The sequence below is a fragment of the Populus trichocarpa genome, chromosome 15, assembly GCF_000002775.5.
Source record: "Populus trichocarpa isolate Nisqually-1 chromosome 15, P.trichocarpa_v4.1, whole genome shotgun sequence".
In the NCBI taxonomy this organism is placed as follows: Eukaryota; Viridiplantae; Streptophyta; class Magnoliopsida; order Malpighiales; family Salicaceae; genus Populus; species Populus trichocarpa.
The window spans coordinates 10,732,868-10,753,475 of record NC_037299.2 but is presented as its reverse complement, the minus strand read 5'-3'; the positions used below and the strand labels follow the sequence as shown (position 1 = coordinate 10,753,475).

Here is a 20,608-nt window from a genome sequence, read left to right as displayed (position 1 = left end):
TTCTGTGTTTCGTAGTGCCATCTTTTTGAAAAACGGGTTTTGTTGGTGAAGCAAGCAGGGTGTTTTCTGGGGGGGGGGGGGGGGGGGGTTGAGCCGGATTTAGTATAGTGGAATTCTATGAGGATTTTGTATAAAGGGTTGCAATTTTTTAACGAAGTGAGATGCAATGGAAAGCATAAACCAGTTGGGAATACTTTTGTTGGGTTAATCTCGGGGACTATTGGATTCTAGCTTGCTGTAAGTTGGCCAAGGAATTTGTGCTTCGAAAGTGGTTTGTTGATTGTAATGATAATGTAGGCACTGCGTTTTGTGAGTGAGCATGTATTCAAGATTTAGGTGCATGAATTCTGCACATATGGTGTATTTAGAAGTTTAGTTTATCTGATTTAGTAATATGGTCTTCTTTGATAACTTATTTTAGTCTAGAGAATACAAGAAGCCATTGCTTTTCTACAGGAGTCAGAATTTGGAAGGTAAGTAGCCAGATTCTGTGTTGATTTCTAGTGTATTGGTGGTAGCCACTCAGTTGGAAAATGTAGGGTCTGCTACTGAGATGCATGGTTATGTACCATGGACATGGATTTGAATAAAATATTATGGTTTCTCCTGCTCTTATAGATATGTATTCTTAGCGTGGTTTTGTGGGTTTGGGGCTTCGTGTCTTTAAGAATATCCCAAACAGAAATATACTTTCCTACAAATTCAATAATCTTAGCTTCGGTCTTGGCTTCCACGTCCTTGCTTCCCAAGCTTTTGAAATGTTTTAGGAGATACTATAAATCGGGTTTAAACCATATCAGGCTACTTTCTCTCTTTCTGCCTGTTGCCATATTGGCCTGGTTAAAGATGGCTGGGAGATTTTTTGGAGGATGACAGGATGAGTTTTGCTCCCACGATAGAATTGAGCATTATTTTTACATTGCAAAGCTTCTCCGGATGGAGGGGGATGTGGAACATATGTTATTGTCTTTGAAGCAACCATTGGATTGTGGCATGCAGGTAGCATTGATGCCATGGTGTAAATGGTAATGGGAATTCTGAGTTGGGAGAAATTGTAACCCAGAAGCTTTTCAATTATGAGCTGAATGTGGCGCTTACAGATTTATGCTTTCGAACATTTATGATGGGGATAGGAGGTTGGATGGCGAGTCATATATAACAAATGCTGAAGGAAAATGCCCGCTATTAGTTGGGTTGGAGCTGAAAAGATAAATACGTGTTACTGAGAATTCCTTTTAAAATCGGTCCAGATTCTCACTCCTGATGCCTTTGTTTATTTCCACCATCTAGCAATCTATGATAAAGGTCAGAGCTAACTACCACATTCTCATTCAAAAGCTCATTATGATTTTCAAACAACAATATGAATATTAGCAAAGTTGGCTCAAACTGGAATGTAGATTTTTCTTTCCTTTACATTTCTGTTACTTGTCTAGATGGATGTATTTTGAATTGGAATAGTTGGTTTGAAATAAAGATAGTCTCTTTGTGCGCATGCCTTTCAGAGCATCCTTTATATTTTCTTAAGAGTAATATGTGTTGTGTATATTTTCAACTAACGTCTTTACAGGGGGGGAGTTTCAATAATTTGTGCTCAGTCTCTTGTTTCCACATTCTCATAAACAATGGAAACAATGACAAAAACAAGAAACAACAACAACGATGATGACAGCAATGATATAACAAAAAACTCTTTTGCTAACACTTTTATGGGGACTGAGTCATGCAAAACAACTGTAATGATGTAAAATGCAACTTAGTGCTCTTTTTCTGCTGGTTCATGCATTAGGATCTGATTGGTTTTGGATATATGGTAAAATGTTTAGTATCAAGTTGTGTAATTCACCATGAATCTCAAAATAGCACTTGCCAAAATTTCCCCTTAACTATAATAGGTATCAGATAGATGACATTAACACATGAATACATTAATGAAAGGAGGTTACTGAAAATAGTGGCCTGTTCTGAATACACTACTGTTTAATATGTAAATTAGAACCAACCTGCATAAAACTGTATATTCATCTGTCACCGGGGGGTGGAGGGTGGGGGAAAGTGCTGAATTGCTCATTGAACATAAAAGCTACCACTGATGTAGGGATGAATGTTTTCTTTGGAATGTGCCTAATCTTGTAAAAGCTACCATTGCTGTAGGATTCAATCTTTCTTCATGTTCATCAAGCAAAGGCAGTAAAACCAATTGCTCTAATGCGGTGACAAATTGCAAACCTTCAGGGAGCATCCTCATATGTGAGCAGCTATGGAAGTGAAGGTACTGTAATCTTGGTAGTGCTCCCTCCTCAAGCTAGGTCCATTCCTCAAGAACATGAAAAGCGATGATGAGAACCTCAAGCTTGGGAAATCCGCCAGCCTTGCAGAAGTCTTTCCCCAACTACCTTCCATCATAAGCATACCACAACGTTAAATTTTTCAAATTAGGTAGGACCTGAAGAACTGATGTTGGATTCTCAGATAAATGTGAATAACCTAGCCTTGGCTTTGTAAGACTATTGATTGAACCAGGCCAGTTTGGTATTTTCTCTAGAGGTCCTTCTAGCCAAAGTTTTTGAAGAAGAGGCGGTGGTGACAATGAATCCCAGAGGACAAGTTGCCCTTGGTCAAAATTATATTTTGCTTCTAGAGACAAGGAAAGAACCCTGCATCTCCATTATGGAAGCATATAGCTTCCTTGCATTCTCTTCAGCAACATCCATCACTCCCAGCCTTCTGAGCTGCGTCAGCTTACCTAGTTCTCCTTCAATGTCACCACCAGCATGTACACCAGTGAGGATGAGGAGACTTCCAAATCTACTTATTCCCTCTGGTAGCTTCATCCCACTAATTTTTTTTGTTCTTTAACATTTAGAAGTGCCTCAGTCTTACAAGCTTTAGGATCTCAATTGATATTTCTTTCAAGTCCCCACACCTTCTGATATCCAAAGTCTAATAGTGCTCGCAAATTACCAAGTTCGCCTGGAAGCTTGTTTATGTCATTGTTTTTCAATCCAAGAATGTCAGGTGAATCAAGTCTCCTACTTCAACTTGTAGTCTCTTGATATCTTGGCATCTTCTATATCTAGCACCTGCATAAATTTTGCCCTTTTGAAATTCAGCCAGCCATCTTCAGAAAGTTCTTGCTTCCCAAACAAGAATATAGACCAGGGTCAGATATTGTGTAAACTCTGTGCAACTTTTGTCATATCTGGAGTTAAAATACAGCGTGCTTTATGTGGGATGGAAAAATCTGAATTGGGGTGAGCTGTTATGTAGCTATTGCAAAGAAACACACGTTAAGGAGAGGAAACAGTGACTTTAGTTCCATTCTCTTGGTGTTCATCATCTACTTGAACCATTCCCTGGCTCACCAGTTCATTAATATTTTATTCTGCATCCTCCTATATTTGACCAGCTTTTTCTTGTATCAGACCTTTGGCTACCCAACAACCGAATCAATCTCCCCTTTATTCAGGGAAGATGCAACAATACATCAGGCAAGATCTAATGTAATAAGGTAAGCTATTTTATTTTAATCTGAATGAGACAGAGGAAGACTCAGCAGATGTCTGACCTTTTTTTGATGAGATTGTTATTTGTTACCTTTATTCTCTTGCTTCTCTCCTTCACCAGCCATTGAATCAAGTTCTGTCTGAACTTCTACTTTTTCATGAGACTGTTCTTTGCTATCTTTTCTTTTTATTTTTTTACCCGTCCCAACTTCAATGGTGCTTGAATTCATGAATTCTCCCATTCCGTGAATGGTTTCAGCAAGTCTAGATTTTACCTTATGCAATTCAGTTCTGAAGCAATCTGTCAATGTCAACCCATATTGCTGATCTATCTGAATAACAAACTAATTGATGTGATCATCCAAGTCATCATGTAAATTCTTAAGTTCAGTTTCCTAGCTAGAAAAAGCAGCATTGCCTTCTGTATTTCCTCTATCTCTGTAGAAACATCTGATCTCCATGATTGTTCCTTTTATCCTTTACATTTGATCTTCAAGTTCGGCGAAGGTTTCAGTCTCTCGAAGTAATAGAGACTCCAGACTCTTCCATTTCTTTGAATTCTATAGAACACTGGGTTTTCTCAAAGTTAAGAAGATATTAAAACATAGGTTAATGATTTATGTTTTATAGGTCATTCTCCTTTTCACTGTTTCTTAGTCTACAATGATAGCGAAAGGCATCAACGAAAGATGAGAAATTCTTGACTTTTATGCCTTTGTGATCGAAATTCCGTTGGCATATTGCCAAATAAACTTTGCAGGATCCGTCAATCTAATACAAAAATTGAATAATGAAGATTTTAACAAGAGTATAACTGTGGGTGCATGAAATGGCGGGAACGCAAAACCTGAAGGATGGAACCCTAACCACTATCACCATGAAAGAGCAATGGCAGATACATTACTCTCTCTTCTTCATCTTCCCTTCTCTCCCATCATCAACATGTCACACTCTCCAGCCTCGGCCTCTTTATTCATGATGGGTGCATGAAAGACAATCCTTTTGGTGTTTGGGTCTCTGCTTCTTCAATGGCCTCTGTGCAACTCATCTTTGATAAAAAAAAAAAAATACTGTCACTTTTAAAGGCAAAATTTATGTGGGTTTTAGTGTATTTGCCTATTCTTTCTATTTTTTAGTTGCTAATGTTTCTTCTCTCTAAAATGGTCTAATAATGCTAGTTAATAAAATTGATTTATGGTTTTTGGGATTTCTGTGTTTTGATTCTAGATTTAAAAAGGGATTTTTCCTTTTTAGGGTTGTTTTTGTTGGATTCCATTTTTATGGCCTCATGTTATAACATTGGACCATACCAATTTATGGCTACATTTTGGTTGTGGGTAAAATCAAACCGAAATGGAATTGGAATTACCCTCTTCATTTGCATCTAGATTGATTAAATTTATGCTTTGAAATTCATTAGTAAACAGAGAAGTCCATGTTAATCACATTATTTTACTGTCTATAAATTTATCTTAATTATCTTTCTTTATTGACTTGGTTGAATATGCTAATGTGTCTATATCTGACAGGAAGAACACTAAATCTCCAAGCCGGTTTTCTTTTGGCCTCAGGTGTCATGCTTGGAGGCATGCCCTGTTAGAGGTAGCAGAGTTGTATTTGCTAGTTACAGAGATGGTTTAGGCCAGACAAACTTCTTTCCTATGATGCGTAAGCTAGTTGTTGCATGGTTGGGTATTTTGAGTTTAATATGAAACTTTTGACTTGCAAATAAATTAGTTAGAAAACCTACATATAAAATCCAGCTTTTTTCATTTGTTTGTTGTTAGCTCTTGTTTGTACTTGAAATATTTTTTATGCTTTGCTATCAATTACGTTTATTACTTGTAGGTCCAAAAGCTTGCCATGTGCTTTTTAGCATTTTCTGACTCTGAAGCATTCATGTGTTTTTTTTTTGAAGGTGTGCCTTCCTCTTCCCAATGTTATACCGGTATGTTTTATGGAGGACTTTAGTGCATATAAAAAGAGTTAGATATGAAAGAAAACCATTTGGAATAAGGTTATTTGCTGCTTGGTACATGAGCAGTAAGGGTGTAAAGGAAGGGAATGACCCATTCGTGATTTGTTCAAATTTCCTTTGGAACCCTATTACTGTGTGATTGTCTATCATTCGAATGTTTTTGATGAAATATTTACTCCACGTCAGTTGTATAGCATTTGGAATACTTTTAAGGTATAAGAAACAAAAAGTTGGACAAAGTTGTGGTAGAGCCATCTTCCAATTATTTTGTAGGGATTATGCTAAGTTTATGCCTAGAAAAACTGCTTAACCCAATTTATCCTCCAGACATCCAAACACAGATTGTATAGCAATTTATTATCTTCAATAAGATTAAGGCTATTTGAATCAACTGGTAATTTGCAATTTTTATTCTTCTCTGGAAAGTTTGAAGGATATCAGAAATGTTGGGCTTCCAAGCAGCAAACTTGGATCAGATGTCTCACCTCCATCTGAGCATATCTCTTCAAATGGAATTCAGGACAGGTGATGAATAAATCATGTCTACTAATGCATGATAGCGGACTTGTGTCTAGATAATCCAAAATTACATTAGAATTCATGTTGTAAGATTGAAATTGATGCTTATAATCTTTATTCAGAACTGCTGAGAAATTAAGCAATGCAAGTCCTGTTGGCATTTGTGATCGTCCAATACAGTCTTTATCCAGTATTGAAAGTTTGCAGTGCACTTTCCTCGGGGCAACTGCACCTGCTCATCACTCAGAAGCTGCATGTGCGACCTTGCCTCCCAGCTTTTCTGCTCTCCTATCAGGCTCTTGCACGGAGGCAAAACAAGGTACAGGGATTAATATGGTCATGACCTTTGCTTCACCATATAAAACATGTATTATTGATAGATTCTTCCTTAACTATGAGCGACCTGTTTGCTTATTGAAAGTCCCAATGTTAAAATGGCAGAACTACCAACATTACCTATAAAGCATGACTTCCAAATGACAGTACTTTCTCAACTCTGATCCATTTCACTGGTAGCTGCTTGTATTACCATATAACTCCTCTTCGAATATGAACCTCCAATACAGCCTTCATCAAACTATGGAAGCGCACAATACACATATCCTAAGGTAGCCACTCTTGCATTAGTTGTGGCATTACTACATCTCAGCACCTTTGAATACTATCTGTATTATATTCAGTCTTTGCTAACATTAGTTGTCCGAGTCATTTTGTGTTCTTTCATCTACTTGCAGGGTTGCATGACAGGTTCTTCTTTCAATGGTTAGTGAATTTCTTCTATTTTCAAATTGCACTCTTGGAGCTAAAGCATGCACCACTTATGATTTCACTTGGGTGCAAGTAGTGCATGTCCTAAAAATTTCAGACCTATGTGTGGCTCTGAGAAACTTTGGACAATAAATATGTAAGGACATACAGTTCATAGCTCATGAACTTTTTTATGTCTGACTCATTGCTGCTGCATCCCAAATTTCTTTAATGCGTTAGTTCTTCCTAACTATTTTTTTATGAGCTTATGATCTTAAAGGCTTCTTGTTTTTCTATTTATCTTTGCCAACTGCTGGAGAGAGTCAATTGCCAAAATTAAGTTAATGGCCAGAAGAGCCCTTTTAGTTTTTCTAGTCTGCATGGAGTAGTGAAAAGTACCTGTGTAAATCAAACTCAATAGAACTCAGGCATGCCATTCATTGAAGTGTCGGTACAAAGGTCATATTCAGTTCTGAAGTTTTCCTATTCTTAATGCTGATTTTATTTTTATTTTCATATTATCAACAGATATGTTGAGCAAACTTGAGATTGTCATGTGGAACTGGGAGGAGACTTATCATAGTGAATGCTACTGGTTTTGCCACAACTAAAAGTTTTGAGGTTATTTAGCTGGGCATTTTATGTGAACATCAAAATCAGATTAACTGTCAGACCTTCCTAGGATTGTATACATGATTTAAGCTCACTAAAGCATGTAAACAGTATACGAAACAGCAATGGTGCTGAAAATCTTCAGAGCATACGCTCAAGTAACGTATACTGCACTCTCTTTGCTATACTTGGAATGTTGGATTTGGCTTCTTGACCTGTCAATTGTGGTATGCCGGTCATTCTGCCATGAAACTGCTTGTTGATTCTAATTTCTGTGCTATCTATTTGCTGAAAGTCTTGCCTTTTCTTCCTCTCATTTTTTTTTAATAAAAAACTTGCTGCATTAAGTTTCTGTTAAATTTTCACGGCTGAGAATAGAACTTTAGAAGTACAAGTTGGGAAGCTTTCAGGGCTAGCAGCCTCATCAGTTAATAAGATAGGTTTGGTTTGAGTCTCTCGCGTCTGAAAACTTGTTGAGGCGAAGCTCCTCTCTTGTCCATTGTCAGTCTCATTGAAAATTCGTTGTGCTTTACCAAGACTGACTTACGGGCGGGCCTTTCATCTTGTGCACATTCTGAAAGGGTTTAAACTGCAAACTAGCATGTAGCTGGTACATTAAATCTCCTTTTCCTGTACTAATCTGTATGTTGTTTATAGAAAAAAGAATCAGAATCTTGTTTACTGAATATAAAAGGGGTTAAGATTATAGGTCGTCAGCTTATTAGAAACCCCTTCAGGTAGCTTGAGAGGCTCATTAATTAGAGAGCATTATAGCAGAATGATGGGTTTTTTAATGCACTATCAAAGTAAGGACTTGGAAGCGAGAATATATTGTTTAGGACAGCCCATAAACGTTAACTAAGCTTTGTTTAGCTCAGTGTAAGACCATATAGTAACCAATGAGCTCAAGCTCATCCCCACTTTGAGCCCAGCTAGCTGGGAAGAAAATCAAGTATTTCATCAATTCTATGGCGATTTCTTTTTCTTTCTTCTTTTTAACTTGAAACCGAGTCTCTGCTTTTGTTTCCGAGGATATCATTGGAATACCATATGCTAAATGATAACTTGATAAGTTCAATTACTTTTGGAACATAATCTATCTAGTGCTGCTACTCTGCATGCAATGTACCAGATAATCTATGGACTAAAGATAATTATCATATCATTAAAGCCATCAACAAGTTTTTTTAAAAGACGTTGGCACAATATTATTTTATTTCTTGTCAAGAATAACCATAATTTTGGTTCAAAATCAAAGGGGCCACTACTACTACTATGTTTGTATTTGCGGTTTGAAAGCATTTTTTAAAAATTTTGAATCTTATTTTTGTTTTAAACTTTTTTTTAATGTTTTCATATCGTTTTGATGTTTTGATGTGCTGATATTAAAAGTATTATTTTAATATATTTTTAAATAAAAAATATTTTAAAAAACAACTACTAACACAGTTTAAAACACTATCAAAGTTTCTTATATACATGGGCGATGTCATCTACATATGAAGCATGTAAACAAGCACGCAGTATGGAGTATGAACATTCTCAAACATTCTCTTTTTGGTATGTATTCATTAAAATTATCTTCAATAAAGTGTTTCTTGTTAATTAACCACATCTGACCCACATTTAACAAGGATAGCAAGTCGGCAGGCGTGCAAAAATGGCAGTCTCTTTAGTCTTTGACGCTCTCGACACAAAACAAGTTGAATGAATAAAAGGGAAGTAGAGGTGAAGAACTTAATAATAATAATAATAATAATAATAATAAAAGGTATTCGGGTATGTGGTACATGTAGTTGAATGAGAAGAGTGAGTGAAGAGAGGCAGTAGGGCACGCTAATGCTACAACAGTTTGTAGCTTTTTTGGGTCTAAATCTTAGCTAAGGACTAGAATAAGACAATATTATAATGGGAGGAGAGGGATTGGTGTTATATGACATGATATGATATAACAATATAGTCTTCTTGCAATATTAAATGTAAATATTAATCATTAGTTTGGTAGATTATAATCTCTTAGGGCCCCATATTAGTTAACAAGTCGGTGCAAATCAAGAAAAACAGAGCCTTGACAATTTCTATTATATATAATTCCTTCCGTGGGAATTAATTTATTTGAATAATTAATGACACTAATAGTACCATTCACATAAAAAATAACAACCAAATGAGAAAAATACTTTATATGAATTTTGAGAGGTAGCTCAACTGGTCAAGTCTTGAGTTTGCTCTCCAATGATCACGAGTTCGAGTCCTTTCAGGACCACTAGAAACTTAGATTGTCGTTAACTTCAGGGCTCGTGAGATTAGTTGAAGTGCGTGTAAACTGACCCGAACACCCATGTTAATAAAAAAAAAACTTTATAGAAAAGAAAAAAACAAAAAAAAGAAAGAAAGGACCAAGAGACTAACTATATTAAAATTGAAATTGACCCAAATAATTAATTTAAAAAAAATCTATTTTTTTTTACATTTATAATTTTTTTAATACAAGGCCAATATTGAGGATAACCTCGTAGAAGAATGTGATCTAAAAAAATCAATTGCAAAAAGGACATAAAAAAACTCAAGTATGCCCGTGCTTACCTTTCAAACTCGTGACTTGGATTTTGAGACAAAAATCATCTCATAGAAGGCAAACCCAAAAATATCATGAAGCCAAGTTTCCGATCAACAAAATATCGAGGGATGAAATTAAAAAAGAAAGTTTGAATAGGAAAGGATATAAAACAAAAAAAAAAATATTAACTAAAAGAATAAGGATCAAATTCAATTAAGAAAATGATAAAAAAAATAGTAATCAAAATAATAGGGACCAAATCTAATAGATATAAAAAATAAAAGGAGGATGGAATTGAAAGAAAATTTCAATTCCATGAATTATTTAAAATAAAAAAAATTATAATAAAAAGAACAGGGATCAACTCTGAAAGAAAAACAAATTAAAGGGTTGCTTTGAAACTTTTCACAACAAGGCATGGAAATCAATTAAAAGAGAGAGAGAGAGAGAGAGAGAGAGAATGGAAAAATACAGAAAAGACTACTGAAGCCAAACCATAAAGAAGTTGGGCACATGCGTCGCTCGGTGATTTTTAAGGGTCACTATAAAGATTCAAAAAGTCACTGCGGAGATGACGCTGCATGCATCGCCTGAATAACACGAACATACCTACGAGCGACCGCGTGAATACAATGCACCAATAACTTTTTAATATTAAATAATATCTAATGCCTACTAAAATACCAAATTTCCCATGATCTAAATAGAAAATAATAATAAAAAACCATAATAAAAAGACCAAAGAGCCCCTGGATGCAAGCTTATGATAAATCGATTTTAAGGGAAATTTAGTTATTTTACTATCCTATAAAAAGGAAAAGCCATTAATGCCCCTTCATGCCAATTCATTTTAATTTTTTTGCTTAAAACAACATTTCGGTTATTTCATTGCACTAAAAACAACAAAAGACCTTATTACCCTCACTGCCAAGACCAATTCTTTTGTTGAGAAGGGCAAAATTATAATTTTATTGTTCCATTAATCTATAGTGATAATAAGTCTAAAGCTACAATAAAAATACTACAGTAAATGTTCGTTCTCTTTTAGTTTTTTTTGTTAATGTGGAAATATGATATGAAAAGAAGGCACACGCTTTGTGAAAAAAAATCTAAATTAAGAATCATCATCATTGGTCCTCTTGAGAGAGTATATTTAACTAGGTTTGATACTATTAAGTATAGTTTTAAAATCTGGATTGGCCTGATGGATCAACTTTGAACTCTGTTGACTTGAGACTTGGACTAGTCTGAGTTGAAGAGAAAATAATAATAAAAAAAAACCAGGCCGACTCGATCAAAAACTTGAGTTGACTCGCTAATCTGGTAAAAACCCAACCCTTAACCTGTTGACTTGGTTTTTTGAAAAGAAATTCTTTTTTTTAATCAAGATAACATCATTTTGGTTCTTTTATTTTCTTAAAAAAAAATTTAAGAGACGACCCTCCCGACTTATGACCTGTGCATTGTTTCGGGTCGACTTTCGAGGTGAGTTTTACAACTATGTTATATAAACTAATTGATAATTTTTGATCAATTAAAGGGAACGGGTGATTTATTTTATGCTAACTTTTATTTATTTTAAAATCCAACTAGAATATATTATTATGATGTAGCGGTACAAAAAATCCAAAATTAAATTAACAATAAAAAAAATAACAAAAATGACTCGAACAATATTTTACAACCTTAATTTAAAAGTCTTTCGGACCTCAGCTAGTTATAACCGTCATCCAATCCTTCTAAAGAACTAATTTTATAAAAAAATTGATTGAATTTGAGATTTATCCCACGATTTAATTGAAAATGATGGGGTTTGTTTTATATAAGACTGTTTATCTAGGACGGATATGTGTCTTCTTAATCTTAGCCTTGTTCCACTAGCTAGTTTATAATCAAGTTTAATATGTTTCATGATGTATAGTCTAATTATGAGAGATGTGTGGCCGATAAGAACTATCAAATCCTTCAATCTCTCTCGTATCACCCGCTCATTTTTATGTTTATTTGAATATGATTTGCATAAGAAGAGAGGGAAAGAGAAGAAAGGGGGACATGTTGATTGATAAGTAGGAATTAATTGGAGGGGTAGTTGACAGTTGAATAGGAGGAGGATCGAGTGACTGAGAAAATTTGGTGATGGAGGGGCCATGGCCCCCAGCCCTTTGTAATTTATGCTAGCTTTCTCTCTCATATGATTAGCTTACACATTACACATGGAGACATGGGGATTGAAAAACGAAAACTCTTATCCCTGGAGGGAGGAGGGTGGGGGTAGAGGGCACTAATTCCGAACAGGAACCGACGAAGAATGGTCGGAGAGGTGAAAGAGACCAAGAACAACAACACTAGTTATAAGAGGCAACAACATCTATCCTTCTCATGAATGCCCCACTCCCTGGAAGACTGTAGTACTGTCCCTTGTTATTCTTTCTCATGCTCAAACAGATACTTTGCCCCTTCTTGTATTTAGTATAGCTCATGAGCATTATTATATTCTATGATCACTGCAGGTAATAATGAAGACAACAATTTATTTACAAATTTTAATGTTGTTTCTTATACTATGTATTCTTAGTTATAATCCTAGTTTTCATATAGAATTAAAATCTATTAGGTTATCATATTTATTTGCTTTGGTGTGTGTATATATATATATATATATATAACTACATAAAAAAAAACCCTAGTTAGGTATTTAATTATTGAGGTTCTTTTAATTTGTTTCCACGAAAGCCTTCTTTTGGTTCCTGCGTACATCTCTAAATTTAGATAATTGAATTATTGAATAAAATAAAAGATTTTTTTTTATTTTAAAGATTAATGGCTGTGTTTGTGTTATGTTAGTTTCTTCAAAACTAAATAGCCTTCTTTGTTTTAGTCTTTTCAAAATCAAATATACCCTCTTATTGATAATCTTGTTAATTAGTGGTACTTCGTCACTTTAATTTGTTAATTAGCAACTGATCTATGACAAGTTTAATCAGAATTTGACATTTAGAAGAATTCACTAATGTTTTCTTTTCCGAGGAAAAAAATAATAATTCACTAATGTTTTCTTCTGCAAAGCAATTAGAATGGACATGGAGATTTCAATCCTCTTATTGATATCTTAAGATATATAAAAGGACAAAAAACCTAGTGTTTAGAAAATTCCAGCATAAGGTTTGGTCTATGTCTTCTTGTTGTGTTAGCCGGAGTATTTGACTTATGAGGAACAAGGTAATTTTCAATAATGGAACTGCGACCTTCAAAGATAGTTTCTCCTTAATTCTTTATCGCCTCTTAAATTAGCTCAAGTCTGCAGATAAGTTCTTCATGGCTACTGACACTACTTTAATTATGGGACTTGAAGGTTTTATAGATTGGTCTAACACCAAATTAAGGCTTTAAGCATGACGTATTAACTTCTTCAATCCTGATATACCTTTTCGGTTATGTATTTGTTGATTTTTTTTTGTGTTTGTCTTTTGTTTTTGTAATTCTCTTTTCTTTTCTTTTTTATGCTTTTCTTTCGTGTTTTTTATTTTTGGCTACCTTCTGATTAACCATTTCAATATATCGTCTTATTCCAAAAAAAATAAAAGGAAAAGAAAACAAGGAATAAAGCAGCAATATACTTATATTAATTGAATAATATATACAAGAGATTAGCACTTTTACTAATTTTTCTGAATCACATAACATTGTGTATTTTTTTAATATTCAAATACTCTATGGAAATAATTCAAACTTGATCTCCATACGGTAGGCTAGAGGCTTATTGTTAGTGAAATTGTTTGTATAATGAAATAATTTAATTGTTATCAGCATATGCTTCTAAAAAATGTAATCAGCTGGCCTATGCTTCGATCTACCACAACACTGAACATAATTTAATACGACAATTCCATTTTTAGACACACTAAATTCTTCGACCAAGTCAGCAAGCACTTATCTTTCTTTTTCTAGCATGCAGCAAGGCTCACTTTGATGAATTATGTTGTACAAAATCCACTGCTTATCTTCACAAGAACTCTCTGATGAAGCCCTTATAGATGCTACTTTACCAAATTACCTCTACAAAAGAACCATCATAACCTAGAAATATATAGCCATGCCATGACACTTTCAAGGGGGACCTTAACTTTAAATTTGTAACAAAAACTCAGAGTCACAGTCTCTGGATGTAAGAATCATGTCATTTCCATGGCTCTATCATCAGAATTCCGGCCGATTCGTGTCGGGAACCCTAAAAACCATTGGACCACTATACGACACCTACCACCTAGATAGCTAGTGGTTTGAAAAAGAGCTCGCAGAAACATGTATGCTGATGAAGCACACAGTTGATAGGGAATTCTCCTACAATAACTTAAGGCATCACATCCTCACTGAAGTTCATCTATGTTACAAGAAATCTAAGTAGATTCACTAGTTTTTGGTAAATAATAATAACAAAAAGTCCTCAAATATGGCTTGAAGTGCTTAATTATGATATCATCACAAATCTCTTCTTCAAGAACATGAGGGGGTTGACTTGATGGTTTCTTCTTTAACCACCAGGACTCGATCTAAAATCACTGTGAAAATAACTTAGTCCGAAGAAAGACTTGGTGGCGATTTAGTCTCCTAAAAAAGACTGCTTGTGTGAATGGAAGTAAAACCAAAATAACGTCTACTCTCCAAAACCTTAGTATTGTGAAAAGACAGATGTTAAGGTTATGCATAGAATCTACATATACCCATAATCATTAATAATCTCAATTTTTATTGTGTCTTAATCACCCATAAATTCTCTTCTACATCTAATCTTAATAACTAGTTAATCAATTGATTTAGATATATATATATATATATATATATATATATATATATATATATATATATATATATATCTTTTGAATGATTATTTTTAATTAATACATTCGATTATTAAATGGTCTTAATAAATTTAGTATAAGATGGTTACTCTTCAAATCCTTCAAACACTTGAATTTTAAAAACATTTCATCATAGAATAATATCTCTTTTTTCACTTTACTTCTTGTGAGTTCCAAAGTAGAATCTTTAGCAAAAAACAAAATGTCATATATAAACTTTGGTCTTGTATTTGACATTGTTTATTTAATTACAGCATTTGATTCATTTGATAAAAAAAAAAAATCAAAACGCAGGAGTGTTATTTATAGATTAAATGACTCCATCTTATAATAATTAAAATATTTAAGTAATTTAGATATTGAGGATTACAAAAGTGGTCACAGTCCATTTTTTCCAAAAGCAGAAATCTTCAATCTTAAAACGTGACAGTCACTGCAGTTAGCATTGTCATGATCCCTCTGGTTTCATAATTCTCCAAAGCCTGGCTGGTTGACAAAAACTGTAAGCGTCAATTAGATGTTTTTCTCATGAAGAACACACAGAAAACTCGGAAGATATGGTTTGCTTCCATGGTCATCAATGACAACCAGTTTGAATGTTAACCACATGGAAACGTACTGTGACAACATACCAAGGCATTAGTGATCACAGATTCTGTAAATTATTGACTGGCGTGCTATGAGCTAAAAAGGTAATTTGTTGGGACTGGACGGATCAAAACTAAGTAGATAGTGTTGATTGTGGACTTATTTTATAGGACTCCACCGTACTGCATATAAAGAATCATATATACGGCACTCATTTTGCTTATTCAGCTGTTGATTCTTTGTGTTAATCCATTGCAAAGTAGCTCACACCTATGAATATAGATCGAAGACAAGCCAACTGTACACTCTTACCGAGTTTGTACAGGTATATAAAATGTACAGACTGCAGCAAGTCCAGTCCTTGCTAGGGCATATATCTATAGTGAAAGAATTACCCAGTGAAGAGGAACATTCACACAAATACGAGTATATAGACATTTACCACAATAATAATATCAATAATAGGTGCTACCATTCTGGTATATGATCAAGTTCTGCAGGAGTGGTATCTGATTAGGAAATCTTCATTTGGATTGTTCATTCCCAATTGGCACACCAATTAAAATCTTTTAAATGAAAATGGGTGGCGATTATAAAAACTTTAGGGTTCATCTTCCATAAGTCTCATATATTCTGAATGTTATAAGAAGACAAAAGAATGATTAATCTAGAGGAATAGCAGCTCGAGATGCTTGTGTTAAATCTTGAAATCCTATTTTAGGCCTTCACCTAACACTCGGTGTATAAGCTCCCGAAAAGGTTCCTTGTTAACTAAAATGCTCGCTTTCATGTTGTATTCGAAATCTCATCAACCAAGTAGTTTAATTTGACTTAAAATTCCACTATTCTTATTCTCTTTTAAGCTTTTGCGGTAAGTGGTTCTTAGACACTATATTAATACCTTTTGGATTGGTGTTTTATATAATTATCAACGAAACAATGGGGCTTAAAACAAAGAAAAAATTATTTATAGAAAAACCTTATTGTATTAGGGTTTGGATTAGGGTATCCAAATGAGATATAAATCATAATTGTGTAATTATAGTTCATCCTGTACATATACTGTTTGTGGATCTGATATGAGAGAAAAAAATCAGAAGGTTCTTTCTCCTTCCAGGTTAATAATTTAAGAAAAAAACCTAAAGTCATCACATTTATGATTATTAGTTTGATCCATTCAACCACACGCAATCAGTATTCTTGTCCACTTTACTAATAACACCTTATGTTGCAGCAAAAAGAGGGATCTAATTAGTTAATGTTCTTGATTAGATTGTCAATTGTTCTTCCTTTTTATAATAAAAATACGTATTACCGTAGTGCATGAGAAAGGGATATATGATGGAATGAAAATGGGAGACATCCCCACATCCTCGATATTATTATTAGATGCAGGGTCATAGTCCTTCTTTTATAGTGTACCTCTCATTTATCACCTTTGTCTTTTGCTTCCATTCCTTCTCCATTCACTAAATGTTCTTTGCTCTCTTCCTCTTACTTAATTTCCTATATACATTCTCCCTCTCTTTCTCTCAACACCAAGTACTTAGGGTTTTGCTCTCTATGAGGGATCACCTGCCATAAATCTGTGTTGTTTCTCCCTTTCATTGGCTAAGGTACTTTATCTTGGGAGGGAACAAAGAACATACATCTAGCTCCTCCACGGGGAAAAAAGAAAGGTACTTCTCTTTTTATTCACATGATCAAAGAAACCTAGCTAGATCACAAACAGGTAAGCATTTGTAGCTCCTTTAACCCTTCACTATGCTAATAGTTCTCTCCTGTTTTTGTTGTTTTTGGAAAGCTAAAGGCTAAAAGATACTAGAGTGCTTTGGGTTAAAGCCTCTGGTTTAGGGCTTTGCTATGTTCATATGTACTATATATAAAAAAAGACATGAATATACAATTATGATGAATTCACTATTCAGATCCCATTTTCAGAAAATTTCACAAGGATATTATGGCTTTAAAATTGTCATGCAACTGAATTCTTCTAAATTAAGTTGCAGCCTGGAATATGTGTGAAGAAGTAAGAAGAAGAAAGAGAGTTAATGTTAATGGCATGGAAATCTAAATAGAAAAGACAAATTCTGAACCAAATTTTAAATTAGGAGACGCAGAAAGCTTGCTTTGGTGGTTTTGAGGACGAGGTGAAGGAAATAATGTTTTTTTTTTTTCCAGAATTTAAATAGGAGGAATTAAACAGAAAATCAAATAAAGAAAGAAAGGCAGGGAGGCATAATTAGAAGGGGCCGAAAGAGAAAAAAAGAAGAAGAAAACGAGTGTGAGGTAGTTAAGTATATATAGTTACCAAAGAAAGGGAAGTGTCAGTAAATTCTCAGATTTCAGTAGCTGTGCATGCATAGATCAAAGATTTTGTTTTCTTCCCTCTCTTTATGGGAGAAGAACAAGGGATTTCTGTGTCTGCCAGATGGAGAGAAAGTGAGATGTGGGATGGGATGCACAGACACAAACACACATAAATTTGAGATTTTCTCAAATTTGAGTTTGATAGGAGAGAGCCTAGGTAAAGTAATTTAGGATGATTCTACTTAATTTTCGGACCTAACAGAATCCTCATATTAAACCTAGTATACAAGTCCTTTATGAATTGAAGAGGGAAATCAAGGAAAGAAAAAGAGATGAAAAATTAAAGAGAACATCTATATGAAAAGGAAAAAGTGCTGCAAATAAATTATACCTGACATAACATTCTAGATGAATCTGAAAATCGGAGGTGGGAAAATAAGATCAAAGAGCTTCAATTATGTAAAATCACAAAAAATTCCTGATGGAGTTTATGTATACTCTCCTTGTGCAGAGAAAATGGCTTCATCCAGCTCTTACAACTCTCCCTGTGCTGCCTGCAAGTTCTTGAGGAGGAAATGCATGCCAGGCTGCATTTTTGCACCTTACTTCCCACCAGAGGAACCTCAAAAATTTGCCAATGTTCACAAGATCTTTGGAGCAAGCAATGTGACCAAGCTCCTCAATGAGCTTCTCCCTCACCAAAGAGAGGATGCAGTGAACTCCCTTGCATACGAAGCCGAGGCAAGAGTAAGGGACCCGGTTTATGGCTGTGTTGGTGCTATCTCCTTTCTCCAGAGACAAGTTCATAGGCTCCAGAAGGAACTTGATTCTGCCAATGCTGATCTGATTCGCTATGCCTGCAATGAAATCCCAACTGCATTGCCTGCACCACCAGGGGCAAGCTCAATTCAATCAATGGCTCCTCGTCAAAGGCCGGTTGAATATAATAATAGAAGGATGGGCAATGAAGGGGGTTACTATCAAGCTCCAGGCATGCCAATACCTTATACTCTTCCTTGGAATGATAACCCTTCAGGGGATTCCAATGAAGGAGGAGGAGAAGGGAACATGTGATCAATTGAGAGAGAGAAACCCCATGTAGGGTTTATAGCTACCTTGAGGGCGCATGGCCTGCAGGGAGTCATCTTGGTGTGGTATTATAAGGTTTCTAGCTAGCTAGCCTCACATGGACTCTTTAGCTAGAATACTTCATTAAGTACTTCTTCTAGTTGTTACATAGTAATTTATTTGGTCGGTTTGGTAATTAATTATACACATGGCCTGCTAAAACCAAGAACTTAAGTAATCTGCTTGTGGTCTTAGCATGGTTATTTGGGACCTAAATAAGGCTGTAGAGCATGGTGTGTGTGAAACCTTTGTTGAGTCATTAGTGCAACTCTAGGCATGTGCATGTGGAGTTGCTACTTCTCTGTCATTGTTTATGTTTGAGAATAAATGATATCAAACTTAAATAAGTTTAAAGAGGATTCTCTAGCCTAAGTCTACGGCTTAGTCCTCCTTTGCACTTAAATATTCTTACTTCTAGCTTTCTGCGTTTTTCCAGGGGACCACTGAGTTAACTTTTTCTGCTAATTTTATTCAACAAATTCTTAGCCATAGGTTTCGAAAACACCCATACGTATAAAAGATGTCCAAATTGATCCTCCGGCTTGCATCTAACTACAGAAACGTGTTTGTTTTTATGTTGTTCAAAGAGAAAGTTGCACCTAACTGCTCAAAGTTTCTCTTTTGCATAACTATATCATTCATGTTTTTCTAATCGAGGCCTGTATATATATTATCATAATGGCGACTCGCAACAGTACATGAAGCGCAGTTCTGAAGAAATGTTAAAGCGTAATCGCACTTTCAATATATATAATGCAAACTCAATTAACATTTAGCAGAACAAGTCGAGTTTGATGAGCAGCTGTAACTTTTTCTGCTTCTTTTGAAAAATTCAATTCCAGCGTGTGAAGGTACATGTTTCGCTACCAGCTGAAGCAAAGGAGGGTACGGTGTGTGAATATATGTGTGGACTCTAATTTCTATAGTATATTTCTCCTTTTCAGCTCGTGAAGGCACCCACCTCTTGTTTCTATGGTTTTTCTATTTCAAATATCTAAAACAGTAACTCACAGTCTTTTTTTGGTTTCATTGGATCCGTTTCATAAAGTGATCGTTCTCCCATGTAATGGCTTTCAGCTTTTGCTTCACCATTAACTGTTCTCATCCCCTATATTTGTAGACAAAACAGTATACCCCTGTAAGCTAAAAGATATTAACAGTACCCTAGCAGCCTACTCTCGCTGCTCTCTCTCTCTCTCTCACACACGCACACGCACACACACAATCGTGTGCTTAATCATGCATGAAGAATGAGAACAGCCATTTCTTATAGAAAAAAGAAATCCCAAAGAACAGTCTAAGAAAAAGAAAACCCTAAATTAAACCCATAAAATTATAGAAGTTATTAGGGTTTCACATTGCACGTCATTATTGATCTGACCAGCAGCATGTTCTCTAGAGTACTCTGAATTATTTTTTTCCAAGAAAAAAAGAAATAATTAAGGCACAAGTTGGGCATGTCTCCATATTCGGTTTTTGATCAGTACTCTCTACTATACATAAAGTTTGAAGCTAAAGAAACAGTGTTACTTTATTGATCACACACACGTGTATGTATGTATGTATGTATGCATGTATGCATGTATGCATGTATGTATGCATGCATGTATGAGTGTGGAGAAACAAATGGAATTTTCATTACTTATTTTATATGTTTTTTGTGGTGGAAGAGAGTGAGAGATGACTATGAATTTCCTTATTTTCTTCGACTGACTAATGCTTTTCATTCCATTCTCTCTCTCTCATACATTCATATGTGGTTTTAATGTAGCAGTACAAAGCTTTGATCAGTAAAACGTCC

The 20,608-nt window shown here is 34.9% G+C and overlaps 1 protein-coding gene and 1 pseudogene across 2 annotated transcripts; both read left to right on the top strand.

The window, feature by feature from the left end:
• The first annotated feature begins 76 nt into the window (after nucleotides 1-76).
• LOC112324293 (putative pentatricopeptide repeat-containing protein At1g64310) lies at nucleotides 77-7,673 on the top strand (annotated as a pseudogene).
• Nucleotides 7,674-16,715: 9,042 nt separating this feature from the next.
• On the top strand, nucleotides 16,716-19,163 carry LOC7453789 (protein LATERAL ORGAN BOUNDARIES). Of its 2 annotated transcripts, none has more exons than XM_024586466.2 (2): nucleotides 16,716-17,101; nucleotides 18,191-19,163. In XM_024586466.2, the coding sequence occupies exon 2, from the start codon at nucleotides 18,196-18,198 to the stop codon at nucleotides 18,751-18,753; it is 558 nt and encodes a 185-aa protein (XP_024442234.1). In that variant the 5' UTR covers nucleotides 16,716-17,101; nucleotides 18,191-18,195; the 3' UTR covers nucleotides 18,754-19,163. The 2 variants fall into 2 exon arrangements, with proteins under 2 accessions (XP_024442234.1, XP_002322187.2); XM_002322151.4 differs by having other exon boundaries at nucleotides 16,726-17,048.
• Nucleotides 19,164-20,608: the final 1,445 nt, after the last annotated feature.